The following is a 26,668-nucleotide window of genomic DNA, read 5'->3' on the forward strand; positions in this document are numbered from 1 at the left end:
AGTTATTTGTTTGGCTATACAGAAAACTATAAAGGAAGCAGAATTTCAGTGTAAGCAATCCAAAATACCTAAAATTTCTTTTTCATTATAGTGTTATAAATCAATGGTCTGAAGTGATGTCATTCAAACATCGGATGCCATTACAAGCATATAAGCCATATTTAATGGTTTGTTCTCTGCTTTTATTTTGTAAAACACTGAACCTTTTTTTTTTTTCGCAAAACAACTAATCCTTTTGCATCAGCTCCCATTCCAACAGTAAGGTCTAATTTGTTTCAAAAGGGGGCGTGGCCATTTTCAAGGGTTAAGTACATGGATGTTTGAATCACTATATAGTATTACATACTATCAGCTATCACTAAGTTCCTCCAGAAAGTGAAACCAATGAGAGAAGGGCAAGGTGAAAAAATTAACCCTTTTATCAGTTCTTATCAGACTCAGAAATACTTTAATAATCCCAGAGGGAAATTACTTTCGTTACACGCTCCAGTTACAGTTTTTTATATATATATATATATATATATATATATATATATATATACACATCCAACTACACAATATAATAAAGATTAAAAAAAAATAAGAATAAAAAGAGAAAATATATACACATATACAGTAGCTCTTCTATATATATATATATGCATATGTAAAAAACTAAATCCAAATAAAGTGAATATCCAACTAAAGTGATAAATCCAAGTAAAGTGATACGTGGCGTGCAAAAATAGTGCATATACTAAATATTAAGATTGCCTTAGTAAATAGAGAAACTTTCAAATAACACCCTAAATGCATTTCCACTTAGTGGGACAACAATGCCATATTCCATCTAATAAAGAAAACTACATGTCTATTGGTTTTGTGTGATTCCCAGCCGCTTTACTCAGGAACCTGTATTGCCTGTTTTATGTGTTTCCTTGTTGCGTCACACCAGAAAAGAATGGATGATTAACAGGCTTCTGCAGCACTTGATTGCTGACGATTTTAATCAGGTCACCTGGATCAGAGACATGGTTAAAGCATGCAGGGCAGGGGTCCCTGAGGACCAGAGCTGGGAACTACTAAGGATGGGGTATAATTACTCATTCTATTTTAATTCAGAAGTTTTTATTACAAATTGCGCAGAGACTTCCCCTAAAAGTCTGAAATTTGAGTGAGAAAGTAAGAGCTTTATTTCTAATGCTGACCTAAAAAAGAAAATATGGGGGCTTCATGGACCTTATGAAAGCTTTAGAAAAACAGTTACATTTCACCATTTATATCCATTTACTTATAATAAAATCTTGTCTTATTTGGTGGAACTAGATGTTTCCAAATAATTTTCTGCTGTGCTTCTCGTTAACAAGTTGCCAAAGCATTAAAGGTCAGAGGGTCTAAAAACGAAAGCAAGTAATTCTTTGCTGTTGTTTAATCTTATTCAAAACAAAACTTTGTATTTTTCCTAAAAATAATTACAACCAGTCATTTCTGAGTAATATTTGTCCTTTATGTATACAAACACATAAAGCTACAACGATTCAAAGCAGCAATTACAGATTCAAAGTGTGCCAACATGTGGTTTATAATTTCATTATTGAAGTAAACCCCCACCTTCAGCCCAAGGTTTCCCAAAATTTAAAATTAATGGCTATGATTAAGTTTCCATTTTTATAAGTCTAAGGTTATTTTAAAAGTTAAACCTCCTTGAAAAGTCAGGGGCGGATCTAGGATTCTACGAGGTCAGGGGCTTAGCCCTGAGGGTGAAGGTGAGAGTGTAGACTTTCTGGTAAATCCCATTCTGATGTAAAATATGATAGATTACTGGATTAGGGAAATTTCAGGCATATGACATGCACACATACTTCCTAAAAATATGGAAGGAGGAGGAGGACAGAATGGATATTTCAGCTGCCTGAAATAATCGGTTCCCCCTGCTAACATGGGAAGAAATTAATTTACCTGCAAGTCTTTAACTGTGTTTATTCCTCTCTTCATCAACAATAGTTACTGTGGATTTTGTAACATTTGATCATTATTTGCCAGAGTTATGAGAGGAAAATCTAATATTTTAGCCACCTGGACTGAGCTGTACGTAGAGCTGGGCTAAAGTGGCAGCAGCGAGAGAGAAACACTTCTGCCTCACTGGAAAAAATTTAAATCTAGATAAGTCATTTTTTTCTTAAAATAAGTGCATTTGTTCTTGGATTGAGGAGATAAAAGACATTTTTCCAATGGACCAAGACAATTTACACTTAAAATAAGAAAACACAATTGCATTGTCTTATTTCAAGTGCTTATTATCTAATTATCTTATTTTAAGAGTAAGAAATACTCATTCTATTGGCAAACTATCTCATTTACCAACTCATATTAAGAATAAATACAGTTAATTTAAGAAATTTCTACTTATTTCTAGGTCGTTTTCCTAGTGTTCTGCATGCTGCCACTCTCTGGTGAATTCCAGTACTGCACATTTTACTCAGATCAGCTTAGAGGCTTAGATCCGGGTTTCTTGGGAAAACATCCGGGGCTGTAGCCCAAGTAGCCACACCCTAGATCCGCCAATGGAAAAGCTCCCTGTTATATAATGCTCAGGATATATATTTAATATATTTATGTAACCCAAATTCAAATAAAGGTATCCCTCATTTTATTTAGATCACAATTTGAAACTACAATAGAAGTAAATTTCTTTACTGTAAAATGATGGAAGAAGCATGCCGGGACACGTGTTAGAAGCATCACATACGAAAGAGCAGGAAGCCGCTGAATGTGTTGTAGTTCATGCTGTCATCATACACCATCCTGTTTGGTTCCAGCTGCACGTACACATTATCTCCCACTTTCAGAGGGATGACCACGGCGTTGCTGCCCATGTCGTTACTATCAGTCCCACTGGTGTCCCACACAGACGTCAACCGCTCACTGTTCTTCATCAGGCTAACAACCGAGCTGGGAGTAGGAGCCAAGTTGTTGAACATTGAGAATCGAAAGAAGTACATTCCACTGACCATTGCTGTGAAAACACCTGCCGTGTGAAGGATTAGAAGAAATATAACGCAGGCCTTCAAATAATACAGCTTCATTATCTCCCCCCTCCCCTTTATATAAATTTCTTTGTTAAGTTAAACACACCTGTTGAAGGATTATAGCAATTGCCAGTGTTGGAGAAAACCTTTTTATACTGCAGTGGGATAACAGTGGTAAAAGGCCCAGTGTTTCCGGAGCCAGAATCCCTGAGAGCTGCAGAAAAAGCCACCTGAGGAGCACCTAAAAACATCAAGCATACCACAAATACTTTGGAAAATTGGACCAGGAGGTAATATAAGTCATCATAAAGTTGATAAATCGATTACCTCCAATGAGGCTCCGTAACTCCAGGACTTCTTTTTCCGTGCTTTGCAGCCTGGTCTCCAGAAAAGTTATTTTTTCTTCCATGTTGGCAACTTTCTCTTTCAGCTCTCCAACAGTTTGAGTTACAGATGTGAGAGGGCAGATGTTACAGCAGCTGGCGAAGCCTGAGCCCTGGCCAAGTTTTGCATTGTTTTCATCAGGTCCAAGATCAGAACAACAGAGCTTGAATGCCAGTAAAAGAACAACAACCGTCTTCATGCTTGAAGCGTTTGGATTGTTTGCCTTTGTCCACAGACTTCTCCAACCTATCCACCTACTTTTCTTCTTCTTCTCTCTTATTAGAGCAGGTTGCAAGCAGGTCATAGGTGCATACTGCCACTTATTATACAATGGTATGTAAAACTAGCTTCCACCCACTAATTGCTGTTTATTAGTTTTGTGTTATGCAGATAAATGAATATTGCTTTTTTATTCATAAAGATTTCCTCTGTCTCCTTCAGTTCCCAGTATTCATTTTCTTATATAGTTTCTCTCCTTCATTTCAGTGGAAATTTCAGTTTAACAATATATACTCATTTTTTTCTACACATTCCTCAGATTTGTTTTTCGCTTTACCTAGTATGTATTGTGCAAAAGTGGAAATACAAGTTCCAAAGACATTTTTAAAGGATGTACCGCCTAGTTTTTAGATGTCATGTTGATTGATTTAGGAAAAAAACTCACGGTGGGTGATATACACCATAGAAGAGGGTCAATTATTAATCATTAAGCAGGTACAAATAAAAAAGCACCTTGAATAAAGAGTATAGCATATCTCTTCAAGCATAGTTCATGCTATACATCCCAATCAGGCCTGGACTAGTTTTTATTTCGTGTATTTTACATTTGGATCTTTTTTTAAACCTCAGTCTTGTGAAAAGTTGAGTAATTTCCATCTCAAGAAAAAAAAAAAAAAGGCAAACTAGAGCATTCTTTGGAAAGATTCCCTGAAACCCAACCCAAGCTACCATTAAGCTTGCATATCTGTTCTCGGAATATCCAGTCAGGAGGGACAGGTCAACTGCCTCTAAGGTCATTGAGCAACTATTCCTGTAAGTTGTTTTTTTCCCCCCTTTCCTCATATGCTTACCTAACAATGAGTCGGCAATAACAGATTACAAATACACACACCTGCAGTTCCGATATGTACTGGCAATGCCTTTTAATCTGTCGCTGCACAAATTGTTGCTGCATCAGAATCACTTCAATCATTAAAACAACTTTTTATTTGATTTACTTACCCTATACATTTACCACTTTCAGAAAAATAAATACAAATGTACAGAATATAAATAAATTAAAATTTGGCTCAAAAAATAAATACAGTTTGAGTACTTTCTGTTTACATATCAATAAAACATAGCTGTGTGCAAAGAGGAGAACTGGTCTTAGACAATGGTCAAGTGTTGACTGGTTAAAGCAGCTTGATGGCTGGGTTTTGGTCAAATCCAGAGAGAATAAGGTCACTGCAGAGGTCAGAGCTGTTTGCTCAGAGCTGCGCGACTCCTCAATGAAGCGACTCGCTTGTTTCTGTAAAGTGTTGCTGCATGGGACTCGAAGGCACTGACCATCTGCTTCACAACTTCGTCGAAGAAAACGCAGGCCAGCTGAGAGTGCAGCAGAGACTTGAACTCAAAGGACACCTGCATGAGACAAAAAAAGAAGCCAGATGTTAAATAAGAATTACAAATGACTATAAAAATCAATGTCCATGGAGTCTTTGACATTTTAGAAGTCAAGTCAGATGACCGAAGCCTAAAGAATCTTACTTAACACATCATGCTGTAATCTATCAGGTTAATCTTGGCGTAATCTGGGCCAAAATTAAGGTCAAACTCCTGCCAGTAGCTCCTTAAGATGCTAAATTTACTGCTATTCAGAACTTACACAACCCCAGCACGCTGCACAAGACCTAATTTAGAGCATAATGAGATTTTATCCGGCACTTCCTCTCAGTAGTTTAATCCAAAGGAAGGGTAAAAAGTGGGACTTCTAGGTTTCTGGTTTGATCTCAATTTATTAAATTTGAAAATCTGTTTTATGGACAGTTTTAGAGATTTATGTTCAGTTTGGTCACATTTAAGTCTGTTTATCCAATTTCATTCAACAGTTCATTTTATTCAGATAGAAATACTTACAGAGAAATCCACCTTGCAGGAGCCTGGTAGGTCTTTGGCTCCGGGGGCAAACCTCCACATCGTTTCAAGATGGCTGAAGAGCGATCCGTCAGAGCACACAGCCTGTTTAAAAAACAAATATGTCATTGCTAAAAGTTAATATTTCATTTTACTCTGGATAACAATAAAAACTAAATTTTAATGTTACAGAAATCCAAGCAAATGGTGGATAAAAGTAAAGCTTAGCAAACAAAAAGCTTTTCTAGGATAGATTTTTTCAATTAGTGTTAGAGGACATACTAAGGAATAAAATATAAATAATAAAGGAATAGATAAAGTAATAAACTTTGATATAATTGTCATTCTAAGAACTTACTCTGACTTGGTGGTTAGGAACAAACGTGAGCTTAGATGTATATCTCTCAGTGATTGGAGGAAAACCGATTTCCAGTTCTGCCAGGATGTCACCATTCGGTCCCTTCACCATTCGAGACTTCTTGCACCAGGGAACAAAATACTTGTACTCTTCCACGTTAGCCACCACGTTGTACATCTCTTCTGGAGTGTACCTGAACAAACAATCACACAGGAAATTACACCCATCACTTTTTATAGCTCTAGATGATCTCTGCACTTTTTTCCTCCAAAATATTTTGCAAACTTTTTGGTTTACAGTCTAGAAAGTAATCAATGACGTGTGAGAAACCTACTCTAATATCCTGCTCTCAGTGTACTCCATCCTACGGTTACTGATGGGAGCAGCCAGGCTGATGAAAGTGCGCCTGGTGGACCTCATGGGAAGAGTAGGGCGGAGCTGAAAGCTGGTTCTCCTTTCTGCCAGGATCCCACAAGATCCCAAATGCCTAAAGAGGAATAAAATAGAAAATTCATGAAAAATCTGTGAAAACATTTTAGCTTAAGTCCCTCCTGAAAAGATCTTTATTTGGTGAGTTTACCCCACATCCAAAACATTCTGGTCACTTTGGAAAGGTGTAAACCTGGAAATTTGCCTTAGGTCAGGGGTGGATTTACCATTAGGCAAACCTAGGGGCCCCATAAAACTCCTTTTCCATATATGGTTAATACAGCTATTATTTGTGCACATTAATGAGGTTTTTTATAAAATTCCCCTAAAACACCTTCAGAATGCTTATAATAAGTGTGTCTCAGTCACAGGTGTATTCAACAACTTTTCAGACCCCTTTAGTGCTTTCATTTCAAAAAAGCACCTAGCGCCAAATCTAGTGACTTTTTTTCTGCTAATGGAGACCTTGGCAACAAGATATAAAAGCAGCAAACTCTGCTCTCCACAGCAAGTAAATTGGTAACCCGCCTCCTGCTCTCCTCTCTCTTGTCTCCTGTCATGATTCATGCAGCTATTGTTTCATACAAATGAAAAATGGAGAACCGATTAGTTGATCATAGCTTGTCTACAGTGGAAAGAAGGACTGGGTCATTTACTTTTGCCGTCGCCTTTTTGGAAACACAAGAAGGAGCAATCGGTTAAGTGAGCTTAGCATCATTCCTTTTGAGATGGCATGAAAAGTCAGCCGAGTACAAAACAGAGAGAGGAAAACAAGAAGAGGGACAAAACGTAGAAAAAATTATGTATATCTATTATATTAAAATTTCTGTATCCGTATAATGGGTCTGTTTTATGTGTTGTCTTCTCAATTCAGAGGGCCCCATGCCTGTCTTTGCCTAGGGCCCCAAATTTACTAAATCCGCCCCTGCCTTAGGTAGGTAATGTTTAGAATAGAATAGAATAGAATACAAAATCTATTAAATTGTCACCAATGGGGACATTTTGGTGTTTAAAGAAGCAAAAAGATTATAAAAAATGGTCATGTGGACTTTAGAAAAATGTATAAGAATAACATAATTATATAAACAAAATAAAATACTGTACTGTTTGTTATTGCTCAAATAAAAGCTGAAATACTTATTTTTTTCTCTAATTGATTGAGGGAAATGATCTAATCTGATTCAATTAAAGGGTAGAAATTCATCTCGCGTGGGAAAAGTCACTCACCTAAAATGCGCTCTTCTATGGTTTCCACGCACAGCCTTTAAAAGTTTACCATCCTTCACATCTACTAGCGCCTTAAACAGAAGAGAACTCGTTCTTCTGCTCATTTTGAATTTTTCCATTAAAACAAACAGTCCACAAACTAACCGGTGAAGCTTTACCTCAGCAGCGACAGCTCGAGCACTTTATAGAAGCCAGAGGGGCGTGGCCATACTGCCAAATAAGGAAGTATTTTACGTAACGTGCTCTGTCATTTGGGTTGACCAATCAGAGGGCGCGTGGGTAGTTTTTAAATGATACGCTGAAGGAGTTGCAAAACGTACAGTAATAGTACAGTAAGAAAATTCCTATATGGTTAGATATCACTATGTTTAGTGTATTTGTAGTGTTGCTCAAAATGGACTGTGTAAAATGGGTTTTATTATTTTATACGTTTGAGTTATTAATCGAAAATGCTGTAAAATAATGCTTTTCCCTTACTTTTAATTACTAGTCTTGTATTTTTGTTGTTTAAATGCTGCAAAGTTATGAGTATTGTCTTAATTTGATTTTCTTATCTGGAAAGAGTAGTGAGAAACACTAGGTAGTTGATAGATTTTTTAAAAATACATTTTTATTAACATACAAGCCGATTTTCATTGGTCAAAAACTGAAAGTAAGAAATTGTAATTTGACTTTATATATTTTATTTTGCAAAAGATGGACTCGCTGGAAAAGGAAAAAATAAAAATGGCACCAGGAATATATGCTTTAATCTTTTATATATGCATGTGGTAGGGGTGAAGATTAATTGTGATGGAATTTGACTACAGTATTTTCTCAAATGCTCATCCTGGCTCAACTTCATCCAAATTTTAGAAGTGTTCTTTTTTTTTTTTTTTTTTTTCTCGGGACAAAATGTGTGGTTTGGTAAATCACTTACATTAGATTGGGAATGATTCTGGTGGTCCAAACCCAATCAATATGCAGCCCTTTGGTCTGCATGAAAAAAATGGCTACCTGTAGATTGATATGAAAATGTTGTTCATGTCTCTTTACGGGTTACCTGGTCTTTTGTTACGAAAATATATAAACGGGAAATTTACACTAATTAAAATCTCTACTTAATAATGTCCATTTTAGATTTTTTTTTTAATTAAAAAAAAATCATCAAACTACTTTTTTTATTTTTTTACTTCTGGTTTCTGATTAGAACATTCAATTACCATTATGTTGCAAGCAAGAATAATTGTTGCAAGATTTATGAATTCACAAACTTCTGTGCAGAATTGAAATTGAAATACACTTAACAATCTGGCTTATGCCGGGTTACCAATTACCAAAAAATCCACTGACTCACTGCAGTATAAATGCTACGTTCAGACCGCACGTTGCAGAAGCAGCTAGTTTACATGCAAAGTCAATAGTTGATGTGCATCAAGGCGCAGCAAAAGTTTTTGCAGTGTGTTTTGACCAGCAGGAGCAGCGCATCTGAGAAGTTGAAGTAGAGCTGGACTTGGAAAATTTTAACTTTTGCTGCTTGACGCGCCACATCAACCAATCAGAGACAGACACAGCACTGCTGATGCAGAACGCTATGATCACTCCACTGAAATAGTTCATTAATTCCTAAACTTGCTTAAAATGTTAAACCTGCCCGTCGAAATATGTTCAAGTTTTCTGGTGCCTCTAGTTTGGATTTCGTACATGAAAAATGCCTACCAGCCGCCACGAACAGTAGCGGAAAACCGCGAAGAGACGCCCGGGGCCAGAAGCTGCCGTTGAATAGGATTCCCAGTGATAGAGAACTGCCGGTGTACGGGGATCTGACGGCTACAGCAGCAAAATAATATTTGAAGGCAGAATCGTTATCTAGATGAACTGATTGCACAGATGAAGTTTTCAGGAGGACTTTCTCACCAAAAAAACATTAAAACTAGTTTTTACCCACTGATCACAGCAAATATAGCAGCCATTGTTACAGACAAATAAAGGAGCAGCAAAGATGCTTCAGCCACGCATTACTGCTAAACTTGTACAAGCATCAAAAATAAAGCAGCACGCACATTTTTTCTGCTGACTGTGGTCTGAACATAGCATTAATGTTAGTAATAAATTTCACAGTTCAGAGGCATTTTTTTTTTCATTTTCTTGTGAAAATAGTCTATCAAAAAGGATTAATGATTTGCTTGCATTTGATATAGCCTATTTAAAAAATTGTAAGAAATAAAGAGGGGGTTTTGTCTACATCAAAAGGAGTTTAGCATCCAAGGGTATGGAATTTAAAGTATTTTCCACTCAAAAGATATAATGATTGTCCAGCTGGTCAATGACCAGCACATGATGAACGTGGGCTGATATGACCAACAGTAGAGGTCATGAAACTGATTGGAGTAATAATTAAACCAGATAATTTAAACCAGAGATAATACAGGCACTATTTGTTTTCATAAATCTGCTCTAAAAAATATAGCAACTCACCAATGCAGATACTTTGTAAAAAAAAAATAATAATAATAATGAGTAACTATTTACAACAGCCTTTAACCCCAATTATACTGATCTATGTAATGCTTCACGTTCTAAAGAGATTCTCTAAGCGCTTCGTTTTTAAATGATTATGTGCTAACAAAGCCAAACCTGTTGGCATTGGATCCTAAAAGGATCCCAAGAGGGATTAGAGCACCTGATCAGGAAAGGATTTAGGAGCCTCTGTCATCCAGTTCAAAAAATAGATTAAATACGCATGACATAGATGAACAGGTGAGATAACCTGACTGATGTCAGACAAGCATAGGCTGATCCCCTGACTAAATTAAATATTACATAGTAAAGTCTGTTGCCTCTGTCCACTTTGACCTTAATTCTTGAACCCTTATGCAACATTTTTTTTTACCTGGCCAGTTTGTTGAAGATTTAATGTAATCTGTCAAATTTAGATTGAACAAATAAATCCGGAGGTTTTTAGAAATCTCTTGAAAGAGAAAGGAGCAAAAAAAGGACTTCTTTGTTTTGCATATCATTAATAAGAAGTTTTATTTGATTTTTGTTTGTTCTGTTTGTTTTGGCTGATATCTTGTCACAGGCCTTTCACTGAGTACAACAAACAACTCATGATGCATTCCAGTCTATTTGCTTGAAACGTCTGTCACCAAATTTGGCCTTAAACGCAACATGAAAACCTGACAAATAACTTCTGTAAACACCCGAGGCATTAAGGGGTTAAACCGGAGTAATTAAAGCTGTTATTTTAATAGTAATATTAATAAAACAGTTCTTTAAATTAATATTTAATCCTTAAAAATATATATTTTTTTGTTTTTCTTGCCACAATGAAATGATTTTGATGAAAAAGAGAACTTAATGGTTCTGGTCATAATCAAGTCTGTTTGTGGCCAATGAAAAAACGGCTTACTAATTATTTTTATTGGGATACCATCACTTTTCATTCAAAATCAGCTTGGTTTGAAAAATTTTTAGCCCTTTAGAGAGAATAATAAAACAGCATCTAAAAAATGCTTCTTGTTTCGGTTTGTGTAATGGAGACTTTCAGCATTTTGCAACATTTGTGTAATTTGTGTTTTTTTTTTTTTAGTTCTTTTTGGCTTTCTGTTGTCATTTATTCATTTAGCATGTATTTATGTTTCCATGGCATAATAATGTATGAGCATCCTGAGTTCCTTTCCTACCCACCGTAGAATTCAGTTATTTTATTTATTTATATAGCGACGTCAGAGCACATGTCATCTCAAGGCTCTCTACAGAGACAATTCAACCAGATCATATGGTCAGAATGGTTTAAAGTTTTCTATCTAATCAAAAGCAGCTGATTGTATCGCCTCATTGACTTGAAAGCAATTCCTCACACCAAGCATGCTTGTAGCGAGAGGGGAGAGGAAAACTCCCTTTTAACAGGAAGGAACTTCCAACAGAACCAGGCTCAGTGCCGAGCTACACTGGGGTTCAAGGAGACAGAAACAGACATAAAAAAAGAAGAAGAAATACAAAAGGCAACTGTCAGTCAGCTCCTCAGGTGGCCCCGTCCAGGAAACACCAGCCAGGTAGACAAGCTCTGAGCCAGCTCCAGAAGAGATAGAGAGAGCACATACAGTTAGTCACAGTCAGAGAAACAGGACTACACTGAAAAACAGGCCAAGCTCTAACATCTATAAACAAAGGTGTTGATGGCAGCGGCACAAATTATATTTCTCTCCGGGATGGTGTCAAAGCCAAAAAGGAACAGACCGGATGAAGCTACTATAAGGAAAAACAGAGAGAACATAAAGTTAGAGATTGAACTGAAAAATACTGCAGAGTGGGAGAATAGAGATGCAATGAAGCAGAATGATGACAAGTGGTCCCTATATATTGCCACTATGTAGTTTCTGAAGTAGCAGATCAGAGTGTGGAACTGATGGATGGCGCGTAGCAGCCAGAGGTGGGTAGTTACTAGTTACATTCACATGAGTAACTTTTTTTTTAATGAAATTTTAGTAGTAGTTTTAGAGCATTTTAATTTCTACTTTTACTAGAGTAAAAATATGTTGATAGTTTTATTTGAGTACATTTTCTGTCTACTCCATCCATTTAGAGTAATCCACTGAGAACAAGCTTGTTTTAAACAAAACATCTTTGTAGTCAAGACTCATTGGTTAAATGTTATTTTCCAACTGAATTGTTTGCCGTATCGTTGGAGGCTCAGTGATAATACAGTAAACTGATTATTGTAATTTAACCTACTCTTTCATTGTCTAGTTATTGATTTTGTAAGTTAAATAACTAAAAAATATTAAATCAGCTGTTTTGAACATTGGTAGCCAGTACATCTCTTACTCTGTACTTGAGTAGCCTTTTTACCAAATACTTTTTTACCCTAACTTGACTAATTTCTTCAAAGGCTATATTTTTTTTATTTCTAGTTGAGTAAAGTAGTACTAATTTACTTAAGTCCCATTTGTGGGTACTCTAACCACCTCTGGTAGCAGCTTAGTGTCTTTAATTACATAGAAATATGCTCAGGCAATACATAGGAGATATCATCCCAGGGGTGGCGATACAAACCCTGCTTTAGTCTCTTCAGATCGAGGTGGTGTCCTGTAGGAAAGATGGACAAAATGGAGTCGTCAAGCTCTACAGCTTTCTTTGCATTTATGTTTGAGTCAGTCGGACTACAGCAAATGGGTAATCACTCTTTAGCCAAACGGAGTGTGTCAGCATGATAAGAGGTGTCTCAATAGTGCTTGCGTTGGAAAATGAATCTGTATCCTTCCTATCATACTTCTTTTAGCATAGGGAACTCAAAATATCACAATATCCAGATATAATGAATCCTACAATCCTGTATGTGACATGACATATAAGCAGAAATCTGACTTGAAGAAGTGAACAAAAGATTATTGCTTCATCTGTACTGTATATGAAACATGCAGATGTTCTCTTCTTCATTTACTTTGGGTCTCCTCGAAGAATGTCTTCCTGAGTCTGCAACACTTTATGATAATTGTCATTTTTCAAGGGTTAGCTTTATTTCTTTACATAACCACAGTTCTGTAACTGGTTTAAAAATATCCCCACATTTCAAAAATAGAAAATGAACAAAAATTACATAAGTACATTTTTAGAAATGTTCAACCTCAACAAGGCATCACAAGAATACTGCCTGAAGCTTGGGCATAACAGAGATAATAAGGAATGTGAGATAAGCGAGCTATTGAATAACATGCAAAGACTGTGGAATGACTTAAACCTTGATGCATAATCTTTAGTACGCAGTATTCCACAAGTAAAACTAACAGACTAAAATAGACTATGAAACCACCTCTTTTTGTGAACTCTTCTTACAAAACTCACTTTATCAACTTTGTCCCAGAAGCTAAAATTAGAAGAAGCAAATATTGTTCTTTTAATCTAGGCCAAAGTCTGCAGATACAGTGAGAGCATGAATGACATTTCTGGAATTATTGATCATCTGTAAAAATGATCTGGCTCAAAGCTGTTATGTAATTCATTCCATCCGGTTCTGAGACTTTCAGGTTGGTGAGAGGCGGCATGACGCTGTTGGTGAAGTATCTGAATGCAGGTTTGGTTGAATGGATGGCTTCTAGAAATACCTGAAGAGAAAAAAATCAAAGATGTGAGAAAACAAATGCAATAATAATAATATGTATTTATTATTATTATTATTACAAAAAGTGAAAAAATATTTGGATAAGCTCCATAACTTTATCTTTCCTCCAACTGAGTCACTATCAACAGGATTACAATTAGTAATGGCGGAAAACAAGAATTTAAAGCCCGCCATGTACTTTCAGTGATTTAAGATTGCTGCTCAATCTTATTAAAATCCACATTACTGAATCAACCAGCAATGCTAACAATGAGTTTTGGATCAGGATACGCTGCTATTCTGACAACGTCATTTCCAGAATAGGTACGTTTTACTTCAACAAGATGATTTTAAACTACTTATTTCATCCTGTTTTATATTTTTACAAAAAAATAAACAGTAATATTCTTTTTAAAAGTTTTTAATTAAGAAAAAAAATCTTAACTTCAATTGGTTTTTGCTTTTGTTTTAGGTCAGCTGGATTTGAATAAGTTTCTGATTTTATTTTTTTTTATATGTTATTATTTTTAAAACTTATCCTTTGTAATAATTTTGTTGACCTAATATTATTCAGTAGTCTTTGCTGAAGCTGCTGGTGTATGGGGCTGTTTTGACTTCTATATATATTTTAGGGTACATGAAAATATCATTTTTACACTTTATTCTGTTGAACCGTAGTTCTAATTTTACAGCTGCAAAGTAGTTATTAATTAGTTATATTATATCCATTTTTTTTCCTTTTCTACGGAAAGCATTTATGTAGCCTTATAAACCTAGCAGGATTTTGACACAAAAAGATTCTTAGTGTTTTTCAATCAATAAAAGACAAATGTTGTGCATTATGACACTGGAGAGTATGGAAATCATTGCAGTAAAGCATTATCATTAGAATTACATATATATTACAAAATAGTTCTCTACCAAGGAATAGCTGTTAAATCATTAGGCCTTAGGGTGCACTGATTGCAGCTTTCTGGCCGATCGCCGATTCCTAATCTCTAAAAAGCCGAACATGCAGATTTTGATTTTGATCAATGCCGATTTTTTTTCCATAGCCGACAGAGTCAGTTGTTATAAGATCATAAAACACTTAAATATTTTAATATTTTCTTAATGAAAGGCATGTATAAGTACACATGAAATAAGAAAACCTGTTATCAAATATGAATCAATGTTTAGAGCATTGATTTTCACATCAAGTATTGGCCGATCACGGATCTTCCAAAATGAAAGAAATCAATGCCAATAAATACTTTGTGGTACATGTGTTCATGGGTTGTGTGATGTGATTTAATTTTATTGCAGTCTCATGTTATGTAATTCATTTTACCAAACTTAATTTATTTCTGCAGTGCGGTTAGTGATGAGGATATCATAGTGCTAGAGACCCCTTGCACACCTTTACAATGTCTTCGGTGTCTTGTGCAGCGTTTTGGAAAACCATGCTGCAGTGTTGCAGGTATTTTTCATACAGACTGAGCGTTTGGCCATCAACCTGTTGAAGAGATTCATCCCCGAGCTCCGCCTTCTGCAGGTTAACGAGAAAGTCACTATTGACTGGACCACACTCAATGAGACTGACTCTGTGAAACAAAAACATTTCATTTAGTCTGTTCTAAGTTAGATTTAGTTATTGAACAATTCTTAAGCATGCTCATTTACAAAATTCAGTTAAGATGGCCATTAAAACTCACTGGATATTAAAGTGTTGCAAAAGAACAGCCAGACTCTCGCATGCTCCCTCAATTGCAAACTTACTGGCACAGTACACTTCATTAAATGGAAGACCTGCGAGAACATTGAAGTAAGCTGTTTAGGAAAAAAATTAACATAACTCCTTTTTGGTTTGTTTAACTCACCGTGAAGTCCTCCTGTGCTGCCAGTAACCAGAATCCGGCCCTGACCTTGAGCTTTCATGTCTGACAAGAAGACCTGAATGGTCTGAATGGTGCCGAGAAGATTGACCTCCAGAATATGCTTCATTGAGTCTAAGGACTGAATCTCTAGAGGTCCCATTAAACCAACACCGGCGTTACAGACTGTAAATATAGAAAACTGGGCCATTAACACCTGGAAATGGCAACCAATCCAATTTGAAGGAAATAACAAAGGTTCAGGAACAAACCTAGAATGTCCACCCGTTTCTCCACCACTTTTTCTCGCGCGTTCATGATGGATTGCCTATCAGTCACGTCCATTTGAAGGATTTCCAAAGTATCGCGGTGTAGGCCTTTTACACTCTCTAAGAGACGTTCTTTCTTGGCCAGGTTCCTCATTGTGGCATAAACTAAAACAAAAGGCATAGGCCATGTTTCTGCTTTATTTAAAAAAATGCATAGAACAGTGAAGGAATTGCAAGAAACGTTGTTATAAAATCTGATAGAGTGACAAGGTATTTTGTGTTCATTTGTAATTAAATAGCTTTACCCAATTTAAAGCTCTTGAACAATGCATCAAGATTATAACTAAAAAGTGTTGTCTGTTGTTACCTTTGAATGTTTTGCTGGAGTCTGAGGCCAAACGCACAGCCAGGCTGAGCCCAATCCCAGAGGAGCATCCGGTAATCAACACTACTTTCTTGTTCGCGGACATGATGGAGTCTTAAAAATGTTGTATTCACAAAGAAAGTAGCTGCTGCAAAGTACAGACAGTCAAACTAAGTGAGACAATGGGATTTGAGGTTGGTAAAATTTGCTCTCTGACCATCACAAGGCCATGCGTTATCAACCACCTGGTGCTCCATTTTTTTTTCTCATGACCTTGTAAGTCAGGATTGTTTTATTTTTATTAGGGATGTGTGGGAGACAAAACCTCGTTTTGGTGTGTTATGCAAAAGTTTCCAGCAGTATTAATGAGAAGGTCCAATGATTGGTTGGAAGGAATGACATCATGACCGATCTAAGCCCATCTTTGTTATTCTGTCTGTGCTTTCACTAAGCACCAGATGGCAGCACAAGATCATTATGTCACTATTGTCCCTTTTAGCAAATGACTTATGATTTATTGACCAAAAATCAACAATGGAATAACAAATAGGTTTTAGTCTGACACAGCAGCAATAGAGGAAGATCTCTAACTTACAGACCTGACATATTTTTCATAGATTGGTGATGAGTGATGTAAGGTTAGCTCATAATTGTTGTTTTCTTCATACCTTGTCTACAGTGCAGTCTCTAAAATGCCTTCCTGGCATGAAACCTCAGTGAGAGGTACTTAACTTATGCAAACATAGGAGGATGAAAAAGTAGGACTTCTGACCCCGATTAAAGGTGTGTCCTGATTTAGTATGACATATTTAAAAACACTTAATGCAGTGTAACATGCAAATGTTTATCATCAGGCATAACATTAATGGTTTTCAATGAATTTATTGCACTCAGGGCAGAGACATCTCTATTTTATTTTTATTTTATCTAAAAAATCTCTTTATTTGAAGATCAAAGGGTTACCAGCAGGTGGCATTGTGTGCAATATATTCATTTGAGAGAGTTGATTTCTGACTTAACTGTTGTTTACATGACCATCTGAGCCATTTGGAACAGTCACGTCCTTATTTCAATTTCTAATACATAGAAAAATATTGAATAGTAACTGAAAGCTTTTTACTCTCCATGCAAAAGAATGTTAATCTTTAGCATGTTCACTTTTAAGCTGAATAGGATTGTGGGCACAGTGAACAGCCCCATGTTGGTCACAATTACATGACAATTCTTCAACAAATCATTGCGTTGTTTGTAAGAACAGCTTGCATATTTGTGAAACTGCTTGGCAGCCAGATTTAAAAAGAATTTCTTTTTTTTGATGGGAGCCAACCAAGAAGGAATTTCCTGCCATTTTGTTGCGTTCCTCTCCTTGAGATGGCATCAGTTTGGCTGCTGTCCCACAGTCTGCAGGACAGATAACAGTGAACATTGAGCCTCTTAGAAAAATCTACAACTCCCATGTATTGTTTTAAGCTTTTGAACTGAGTGACCTAAGTTGGAATTTAGCTGTTTTATTTCTTGAAATATTGGGATTTGTTGTTTCCATTTGAACTACAGAGGCAGACCATAGTTTTGCCTGTCTGATTCATATTGCATGCTCTACCTAAGAACATTGCAATGCTAAAAATGACAATGAGCCAACATGTGAGTGGAGGAACATGAAATGTTTCCTTGCTCAGCCTTGTGTCCTGTTTATAACAGTCTACTCTCTAACAGTCGAGCTGCAGTCAAAAATGCTAGCTGTCCGTCTTTGGATCAATTCTATCAACACAGTGAAAGCACCAGATTTTTTTGGAAGCTTCTTGCCACACATGACCTGCAGTTTCTCTGAGGCACAATAATTATCAGGAGGTCCACTGGAAGTGCACAGTGACCCAGAAAGACATTAAAATTACTCTCTGGCAAGGCTAACCCACATCACAAGGGCAAACAGACTTTTAAAAAGTCTACAGCTGTGAGGAGAGCCAGAGGAAAGTTATCCCACGTGCACAGCCACATGCCTTTGTGGCATTTTACAGAAAAAAAGTGAAAGCTCATTTAAGATATTTGATGCAGAAGATTGCCATGTGGACTCTGCATTGAAACCAGTTTAAGACTGGAAAAAGATTGGCTCTACAGTCACCTGAGGCCTTTGCATTCTTATGCTAATCCGGTGAAAGACTGTGAGTCCAGAGGAGACTCATGAATGCATGTCGACTTAGAATAAGAGTTGTACTTTAATAAAGGGAACAGAAGCAGATGTGTTCGACAGGATGTCCCATGTGAGAGTAGTGAGTAGAAGTGAAACAACTATAGACGCGCTGCGGTGCATGCGGTGAAGTTAAATGGCACGCTATACCTGACAAATGTAGATGAAGCTTTTTAGTTGATGTTTTATTTCTCACAAGAGAATAGTTTACAGTTTAAATATCAAATCCATCTTTTGATAAGAACTTACATTCTTTTCTTCCTGTTCTTCACGTGATGATTTCAGGGATCCTAGTATGAGGAAAGAGATACAGCTTCCTCGTATCTAGGATATTGAAACATAACAGACACGTAGTGTTTGATCATATCAACAATGGCATGTGTATGCTGGTATTAAGCTTCAAACTGTACTGAAAATATGACATAATGGGAAATTTTGTCCCACTGTCCAAATGTAAAGAAACCCACATCTGTGCAACTAAAACATGCTTTCCTGATAGGGTAGGTTTCATGTATATATGCACTTAAATATGGCACTCATTTCTCTGACAGTTACAAAAGTCTGCTGTAGTGCCTGACGGAGTGCATTGTGAAAGTGGTTGAGAAAATGAACATCAAGGATGTGGCTTTGGTTTCTTTTCTGATCTTTAAATTTTTCACCTCTGACAACCTTGGTGCTTGTAGCTCTCTTTTTGTGAAAAACAAAAATGTATGGTAAGGTGACAAAAGAGACAAAGGTTACTGTTGTTTCTTGATAAAATCATCTTGGCTGAAAATAGAAAAGCTATGTGGAAAATCTAAATACTTGTGACCTCACATACAGCACTTTGATAGAAATAAATAGCCATCTGACAGATGGCATCTGTTTTAGTTTCAGATCAACAATCAGTGTTTTAGTTCATAGAAGAATACCATGAAAGAAACTATCCAAACTAACCGTACTCTATTTGAAAGTCATCACCACATGTGAAATAATAGATAAATTATGATCGATTCCTTTAGCGGTATCCTGGACTGATGAGCACAAGAGAAGCAGAATCAAGAATTGTTCAAATACAACCTGTTTGAAAACATGAAGTGGGCTGAAAACATTATCAGATCTAAAGAACAATGCATTTCTTACAGAGGAATGTATATGTCTTAGTCAGTAATTTGAGAATTGGGATGCCAGTAAACCATATTAACTGTAAAACTACTTCCTGAAACATTGTTTGCTGTCTTTCATTACTGGACAGACTGATTAATCCAGGTGTGTCTGTCCAGTGTTACCATGGTTACCAGGTCAGACGCTCTTTATTTAATCAATCTTTACAGTGATGAAAGACAGGAAACAAAGGTTCTGGTTGAAGTTCAGAAAGTTGTGGGCTGAATCCCAAATCGCCCCCTTCCAATACCACTTAACTATCGAGGGTCACTCCTGATAAAGTCGCACTTGGAGCTTTGGAAGGCACCTTGATTGAATATGGTGGTGGGGTATAAACAAGAATGGGATAGCATCTTCCCTCCAACTGAGAAGGAAAGCAGTCGATGCTATAGCAATGAGATGACACAATGAGATGTGCGTGGCTGTAACTGTGTGGCGCAGGTTGACATGAGATTAATTACTTTAATGCACATGTTTCCTCCGCCATTAGGTCGCCGTTACACCTGCAGCCAAATTCCAGCAGGTCTGCACTGATGCTGACTTGCTATTTAAGGGTTAAACGGTCCACTCGACTTACCCCCTACGATGTTCTGAAAGCTCTTTAATGTGGCGGACCCTCCTCGGATGCTTCAGGATGATTAGTTTTACATTTCAGAGGGGAAATCAGAGGGAGGTACTTTCATTAAACACTTATAAGCACTTACAATCTGCTCAGAAAAACTTGTGTTATGTAGCAGGACTATGATTTAAAGCAAATCAGTGAGTCCACCTTTGACTAACTGATGGATTTGGAATGGTCAAGTGAAAGTTCGGTCTTCGTTCTCTTTAAGATGCTTTGGCATGATGTAGGACAGGACATTCATTTTCAGAAAGTATGAGGATACAATTTTAGTTCACAACTTTGTGAAATATGTTATACAAATTTTACTTTAAAAGCAAGATCTTTACAAGTATGATGCAGTGCAATATGTTAGTAGTTTATTTTTTGCAAGTTCCACAGAAAATACAGGAGATAATGATCAGCATTTGGCACAAAGCATTTTTCATCCTTTCTTTGTAAACCACAAAGTATGAGGACACTTTCATTCCTCTCTAAAGCTGTAGTTCGTTCGTGTCTCATCAGTTCATATTTCATACTTTTTCAAAGAGGAAAAAAATTGAGATTAGTGAAGGTTTATAGTACTCAGAACGACACAAGCTTTGACGTCAGCTGCAACCCTGAGGGCCACAGTTTGACCCTCTGGCTTGGCAGTCCCTCAGACCTGTTTGTATACAAAACCTCAGTCTTCCAAGGAATGGCAGCAATTGTGTCATGGGAAATGTCCCTTGAATCAACTATGTGAAGAATTCTCTTCACATAAGACATCCTGTTCTTTCTCTCTGGACTTTTTGGCACTCGGATCTGTCTGCTGGGGATCAGACTTGACCCGAGTTTAACCAAAAGCTTTGATATCATAATTACAGCTCAAACAGTAGGTTAGAGGACACAGTTAGAGCTTATGCATTCCACTCACAGCTGCATTACATAGAGGGGAACGCTGTTTTGTTGATGAGCTCACGTTTTTGAGCTGTGTATGTGCAAACAAAATTCATTACCAGCTTTTTTTTTTAAAAGCTGGCAGGTTTATATCCAAAGCTAAGATGTGATCATTCAGGATTTACCTGGTCCTATCCGTCATCTGACAGAGAGTGTACGAAAGACACTAATGGCTTTAAAACTGACCCAGTTTCAACAAAACCCTTTAAATATGCACCTTAAAAATGTTGCTGCTTTGTCCAAAAATGCCCTCTGAACTTGTCTCCTCTGTTAATGGTTTGCTGTGTTGTTTCTTTCTGATGCTCCAGGTGGAGGAGATGAATGTCAAAACCTTTAGGAATTAGTCCCACACCTGGAATGAGGTTATGTGAAGCTCTGAATGGTATCCATTGCAGGTGATCCATCCTGATATTTACGTAATGAACAAAAAGAGTTCTTCCCATCAAAGTCAGCAAGGAGTAGTTAGCATTGAAAAGTACAGTCCCCTGTCTTACTGGGAATTTTATTTCACATATGGGACTCTATTTTCTGTTTTGACTTACTATTATTCTCTTTTTATATAAAAGATAAAATCTTCCCCATATGTTGACCTAACTCCCCAGAGAAAGTGATGAAATCAGCGGCACTCCTCTCCCTCCACCTGGTTACTTCTGTTTATATGTAGCCCTGAGAAGGCTGTTACTAAGAGTGCAGACAAAACATGCATTGTGTTCTCAAGCATGCCCCTAAGTGAAAAAATCCCTCCCAGACAAAACAGCTCACATTATACATCCATTCTTTTGGGGATATAAACATTCTCATTAGCATCTTGAGCTCACACATGCCTCTGCTTCTTGTTTTCTTGAAACCTTTCCTGTGTTCTCGGGTATTCAGAAAATCCCATGCCACTCATGCTCAGTTAGGCGCATGTCATCTTTAGGATTGAGCACTGATGTCTTGTTCTCTATCAGCATTTGATGTTATTTTCCAGGATGCACTGTCTGCCTTCTTCAATTGCATAACCCTCCTCTCTAAAGGAAGTTATAGTAATTTTTGATGACTATAGCATTAGATAACTATGGGAACACGCCAATGAAAGGTCAGCAGCACAGTTGTGTAATCACTGCATCAACTTTCAGTGTCTGAGAGCATGTTAACCTGCTAAATATCTGTCACTCTGAGCACTTTTTCTTCTCTCTTTGGTAATTGATGTGTTTGAAATATCATATTTCCTTTGTGTTTTTTCGGCACAAGACCAGTTCATCCCACACCCTCACGGTTTACAGCTAATCCCTATTATTATCTCCGCAAATGCTTTTTTTTCATCTAACTAAATAGAGAGAAATGTTGCCCGCCTTCATTTCTGGCATACCTGCACTTGTTTATCGTTTCTGTTCTGTCTCTTTGCTTTTCTAATTGGTTGAGTTCCCTTTTGTTACCTGTGGACAGAAATAGACGTGGCTGTAAACAGAAACCGAGATAAATCTTAACCCCCATAGGTCGCACGCTGGTCAAACAGCTTATGGTGTGTAGAAATCATGGTCTGTTAGTTGTTGTTTCTGTTTTGCTTCCTGCTGTGCTTTGTTTTAGATTTTAACTGAGGGAAGCTTCAGGACAAATATTTACATTTCAAAGGTTGAACTCTGGAGTCAATGTGGAGCTACTGAAATGCAAATTATAAAGATTTTTATGTAATTCTAAACGTTAAAGTTAGTTAAACCTACACCTCTTATTGGTAGTTTACAAACATTCTCTAGTAAAAGTAATATATAAATATATGCTCTAATGATTGCAGCCGTTTTACAGGTTGAATGAAAATTATGGAATTAACTTAAACACACATGGCCAGAATTATAAGCAAATACACCAATTTAAACACACACCACAACTGGTGTTTGAATAAATATTCTTCAAAAAGAGGTGAGGATGTAACTTACTGATGGCCTTATTTGTCCATTCAGAAACAGGAGGTTTCCTATATTTTCTGTTTGAGATAAAATTGTAAAATATGATGTATAACTGTTTCTTATTCACATGATGTGACTCATCGATACTACTTTCAGCAAACAGACCCTCAGTATGATGCTACCAACACTGTGCTTCACAACAGAATGAATTAACCACCTCCTGGTATTTTTTCTTGCCAATATTGTCAAAACTTAAATTTTCTAATTTGATCTTAAAACATTCTACCAGAAAATAGGGTGGCCTCTCCACGTGGCCGCTGCAAGTTTAATTATGGAGAAAACTGTTCTTTCCTTGTCTGCAACATCTAAGCCAATTATGATGAATATTTACTTGACTGCTGTTTCAGCATCTCCCAGGAGGTTTTAGAGTTTTACTGTGTTTTAAAGTGACAGTTAGGGTTTAGATGGGATCAGATCGTGCTCTAACAACAAGATGTGTCAGAATTAGTTTTAGGGAAGGTAAAGGAGGCTCACATTAAGCCTCTGGTTGGTCCCAACCTCAGTACTAATTAAAATGTAAAGAATATCTTTGATGGTTGTAAAACTATAAAATTTAAGATAAAAAAAAAAAACACATATAAGTAAATATTGGGGTAGTAGTCAGCATATTTCATCAGCATTAATGTAACATTTTGACCTTCAACATTTTAACATTAACATAGGTTTTATCTACCTAAACTCTTGTCAGTTTATGCTGACTTTTTTTTTTATTGGTTTGGTAAAAACCTGAGTAATTCATTGTTGATGTCTTTTTGTGTGATAGACAGTAAATAAAGATTTAATTTGTCTAAAAAATATCATATCTGACAATAATCGTATGCATCTCATGGTGGTTTTTAAAAGTGAAAATGTTATTATGTAAATTTTGTTATGACAACAAGAGATAAAGATGCGTTTGCACATTATTCCCAAAGTCCATCTGGCTCTTATCACATCCCAACGTAATTTTCCTTCACTAAAATACACGAGACGAGGAGTCTGGTCCCTGAAGTATGCCTGTGCTTACTGTAAATGCTATTACGTGCTTATCACACATCACTCTCTATTAACTCATGTCAGTAACCTCTGTGCTACAGATTTGGAAGAGTTTTTCTCATGTCCACATCTCCCCCTTATGAACTTCTGAGGCTCTTTAAAAATGATTAGAGGCAGAGTCAAAGGCTAAGGTACATTTTAGCATTGATTGAATGGGTCAGGCTGACTTTCTGGCAAATGTCTTCTATTTCCCATCTTTAGATGGCAGAAGAATCTGTCAGGCAGTCATTAGACATCAGGACACAGGTCAACATGAAGCTCTGGGAAACGTGCGGCGCAGCATGATCCATGACGAACTTTTGTAGTCCTCCAGTAGAAGCACATCACTCTCCTTTTTCTAGGGCAAATGTGGTGTAGGCAAATTTATCATACTCTATATGTATTTCATAAAACTGTCCCCCTCTATAATTTAGGCTTTAGAGGAGCCGTTTTGTGTTGAGGCAGCAGCGTTTGAAAGCTGGAAAATGTAATTACATGATCATCAGCTACTTATGGAAATTCAAGATGGGTATTTTTTTCCGTGACTCGAAGGAATCAAGGTGAAGTCCAACATAGAATACAAGGCAATTCCCGTAAAGGGCATGTCTGGAATTTCAAGGCATTGCTGCCTTAAATGGGCATAATTCAAAGCTGATTGTCCAGTTTGACTGCAAAATTCCTTCTTAGTTTCTGTTTATCAGGTTGTCTTATTTTAGGAAGTTGGTAGGATTAGACTGTCTCAAAACATGGGCGGTGTTCACTCCCTCCATCTTTCCTTACAATAAACTTAAACTGCTCTGTCAGTAAGGAATGACATTTGTGGCTGACTTGAGAGATTCCTATTAGCCCATATGGAAAAATGTTCCCGCCTCGCCTTTTTACCCTGAACTTATCACCTAAGATTGAAAAATCAAACTCTGAAATATGTTTTCAAACATTCAGTTAAATCATTGCATTTAAAATGCAGTCTGGTTGTTCAATCGTTACTTTTTTTAAGCTGTTGGACTAAGCTTTATAGCTTTGACCCATCATTGGTCTGTTGGGTGGGAGGAGAGAACAGAGGGATTCTTGTCATTCTTTAAGCCATCATAAACTAAACAATAAGATCAGATATCAGCACTTTTTCCAGATGAAGATCTAACATGATTTGTTTTTGTAAAATGATGCTATGGAATAACAATAGCATCGAAGCACATTGTTGACTATAGTGTCCTAACCAACATGAGTTTCTCTTACTTCTGCTAAGTAGTTAAAGTAAGCCAATTATATATGTTAAACATGCATACTTTAGCCAAACAAGAGCTCATTTAGAAAACACAAAAATTATAAAATGTATAAAGTTAACTCCTGAAGCAATCTATGCTTATTCGATAAAAATTTAATCTCTCCAATGTAAAAATATGCCATTTCAACTCGCATTCATTATTATGAGGTTTTTTATCCATTTGGAAAAGAAAAATGAAGTGAGAACTGTCTAGAGTAAATCTCTACCATTCATGAATCGCTTGAGAGAAAAACAAGCTCCCAAATAATCCCTTCTAGGATAAGCAGGCACAGACGAAGTATGAACCATTAGCCTAGGATAAAGGTATAAGCAGGATCTTCTTCCAATATTTAAAATCAGGTCAGGTGTGAAGAACATGGAACATTTTCAGACTACCAAATGGCTCTGGAAGGTTCCCAAAAACATGTCTAAAATAAACATATTATTCAAGCTATTCAGAAAGTGAATTCAATATGTGTTCCTGGTGCTAAAAAGGCCTTGATACTCATGGAAATGAAAGTTAAGGCTCCACAGAAAACTTTAGGGTTATTTTGTTGTTAACTTTTCCATTCTAAGACAGCTCATCTGTCTTCAGCGCTGCCTTTGGTTTAACGGGCAAGTGGCAGCAGATTCCTCTGTCCCAGCCCTGCGTCAGTAGGGGGATTCCTTAAGATCTGGCATCTGGGTGCTGCATTCTTGCTGTCCCCTGCACATGACCATCGCAACGCTCACAAAACCCAACAATTAGACGGCTGCAGTCACAGACAGAGTTGTTTCCTGTCTTCCAGCTGGAGTGAGGGGTGTGAGAAACACGCTCACTGAGATTAGAGTTATGGCTACAGAGGCGAAGGGAAGCACAGAACCAACTATCCCCATCCCACAGTGACAAGGGTCCCCTCTTCATCAGACTCTTTACTTGAAAGAGGAGGGGGAAGGACAATGGCTCAATTCAGTATCTGTTAACATCAGAGGCCCTTTCTATAGCATGCTATGAATGAAGATAAAGATATGTAGGATGTTTGGTTAAATATGCATCTTCTGTATAAGCAGGGTGATGTGGAACAGGTGGAGAGAATATTAACCCTCAAACCACGAATAAACCTTGGAAACTGATTAGGAAGATTATGCTAAAACCCGACAGATGCCAATAATCCCTGCCTTTTCTTGGTGAGGTTTGGGGCTTTTAAATTAGCAAAGGGTCTGTCAGAGGCGGACGGCCCATCAAAGTACAGGCACACCCTCAGCATGGCCATGGGCATTGAGCTGGAGGGTGGTTAAAGCAGTCTGAATTACTGCCAGAACTTTTTCCAGCTTTGGAAAAAGGCAGCAGACCACTGGAAGTTGGCCTCTGTCCAGCACATTTACAAGGAGATCATTTAACTTGTAGATTCTGTATTTCTGCACTTTTAACCCAAACTAGTTGTCTTTACAAGAAATTAACATGGAAAACCAATAATTATAATTTTTACACAAGATTAAGCCAAACAAGT

The 26,668-nt window shown here is 37.0% G+C and overlaps 3 protein-coding genes across 3 annotated transcripts; all 3 read right to left on the minus strand.

The window, feature by feature from the left end:
- Positions 1 to 2,606: 2,606 nt before the first annotated feature.
- LOC119778892 lies at positions 2,607 to 9,473 on the minus strand. Its single transcript, XM_038278320.1, has 10 exons — positions 9,456 to 9,473; positions 8,169 to 8,226; positions 7,680 to 7,731; positions 6,200 to 6,352; positions 5,866 to 6,058; positions 5,511 to 5,612; positions 4,941 to 5,015; positions 3,336 to 3,711; positions 3,115 to 3,249; positions 2,607 to 3,007 (listed from the first exon to the last, which is right to left on the minus strand). Exons 1-10 carry the CDS (start codon positions 9,471 to 9,473, stop codon positions 2,721 to 2,723), a joined length of 1,449 nt encoding a protein of 482 aa, XP_038134248.1. The 3' UTR covers positions 2,607 to 2,720.
- si:ch73-141c7.1 (coenzyme Q-binding protein COQ10 homolog, mitochondrial) lies at positions 4,576 to 7,706 on the minus strand. Its single transcript, XM_038278290.1, has 5 exons — positions 7,522 to 7,706; positions 6,200 to 6,352; positions 5,866 to 6,058; positions 5,511 to 5,612; positions 4,576 to 5,015 (listed from the first exon to the last, which is right to left on the minus strand). Exons 1-5 carry the CDS (start codon positions 7,638 to 7,640, stop codon positions 4,848 to 4,850), a joined length of 735 nt encoding a protein of 244 aa, XP_038134218.1. The 5' UTR covers positions 7,641 to 7,706; the 3' UTR covers positions 4,576 to 4,847.
- A 3,538-nt stretch (positions 9,474 to 13,011) lies between the features above and the next one.
- Positions 13,012 to 18,606, minus strand: hsd17b1 (hydroxysteroid (17-beta) dehydrogenase 1). Its single transcript, XM_038278329.1, has 7 exons — positions 18,524 to 18,606; positions 16,093 to 16,237; positions 15,729 to 15,890; positions 15,463 to 15,642; positions 15,298 to 15,391; positions 15,003 to 15,186; positions 13,012 to 13,607 (listed from the first exon to the last, which is right to left on the minus strand). The coding sequence occupies exons 2-7, from the start codon at positions 16,193 to 16,195 to the stop codon at positions 13,455 to 13,457; spliced, it is 876 nt and encodes a 291-aa protein (XP_038134257.1). The 5' UTR covers positions 16,196 to 16,237; positions 18,524 to 18,606; the 3' UTR covers positions 13,012 to 13,454.
- Between the last annotated feature and the right edge of the window lie 8,062 nt (positions 18,607 to 26,668).

Source organism: Cyprinodon tularosa, unplaced genomic scaffold (assembly GCF_016077235.1).
Source record: "Cyprinodon tularosa strain WSP-4 unplaced genomic scaffold, ASM1607723v1 ctg14, whole genome shotgun sequence".
Taxonomy (NCBI): Eukaryota; Metazoa; Chordata; class Actinopteri; order Cyprinodontiformes; family Cyprinodontidae; genus Cyprinodon; species Cyprinodon tularosa.

Excerpts from the sequence above, each read along its gene's own strand:
- si:ch73-141c7.1 (XM_038278290.1), bottom strand. The coding sequence starts at position 7,640 with ATGGAAAAATTCAAAATGAGCAGAAGAACGAGTTCTCTTCTGTTTAAG. Across the intron at positions 6,059-6,199 it reads ACTGAGAGCAGGATATTAGA|GTACACTCCAGAAGAGATGT; the intron begins GTAGGTTTCTCA and ends TTGTTTGTTCAG. Across the intron at positions 5,016-5,510 it reads CCTGCAAGGTGGATTTCTCT|GTGTCCTTTGAGTTCAAGTC; the intron begins GTAAGTATTTCT and ends TGTCTCATGCAG.
- hsd17b1 (XM_038278329.1), bottom strand. The coding sequence starts at position 16,195 with ATGTCCGCGAACAAGAAAGTAGTGTTGATTACCGGATGCTCCTCTGGG. Across the intron at positions 15,643-15,728 it reads GAAACGGGTGGACATTCTAG|TCTGTAACGCCGGTGTTGGT; the intron begins GTTTGTTCCTGA and ends CTATATTTACAG. Across the intron at positions 15,392-15,462 it reads CAGCACAGGAGGACTTCACG|GTCTTCCATTTAATGAAGTG; the intron begins GTGAGTTAAACA and ends ATGTTCTCGCAG.
- LOC119778892 (XM_038278320.1), bottom strand. Across the intron at positions 5,016-5,510 it reads CCTGCAAGGTGGATTTCTCT|GTGTCCTTTGAGTTCAAGTC; the intron begins GTAAGTATTTCT and ends TGTCTCATGCAG. Across the intron at positions 3,712-4,940 it reads ACGAAGTTGTGAAGCAGATG|TGGCAGTATGCACCTATGAC; the intron begins GTCAGTGCCTTC and ends TTGTATAATAAG.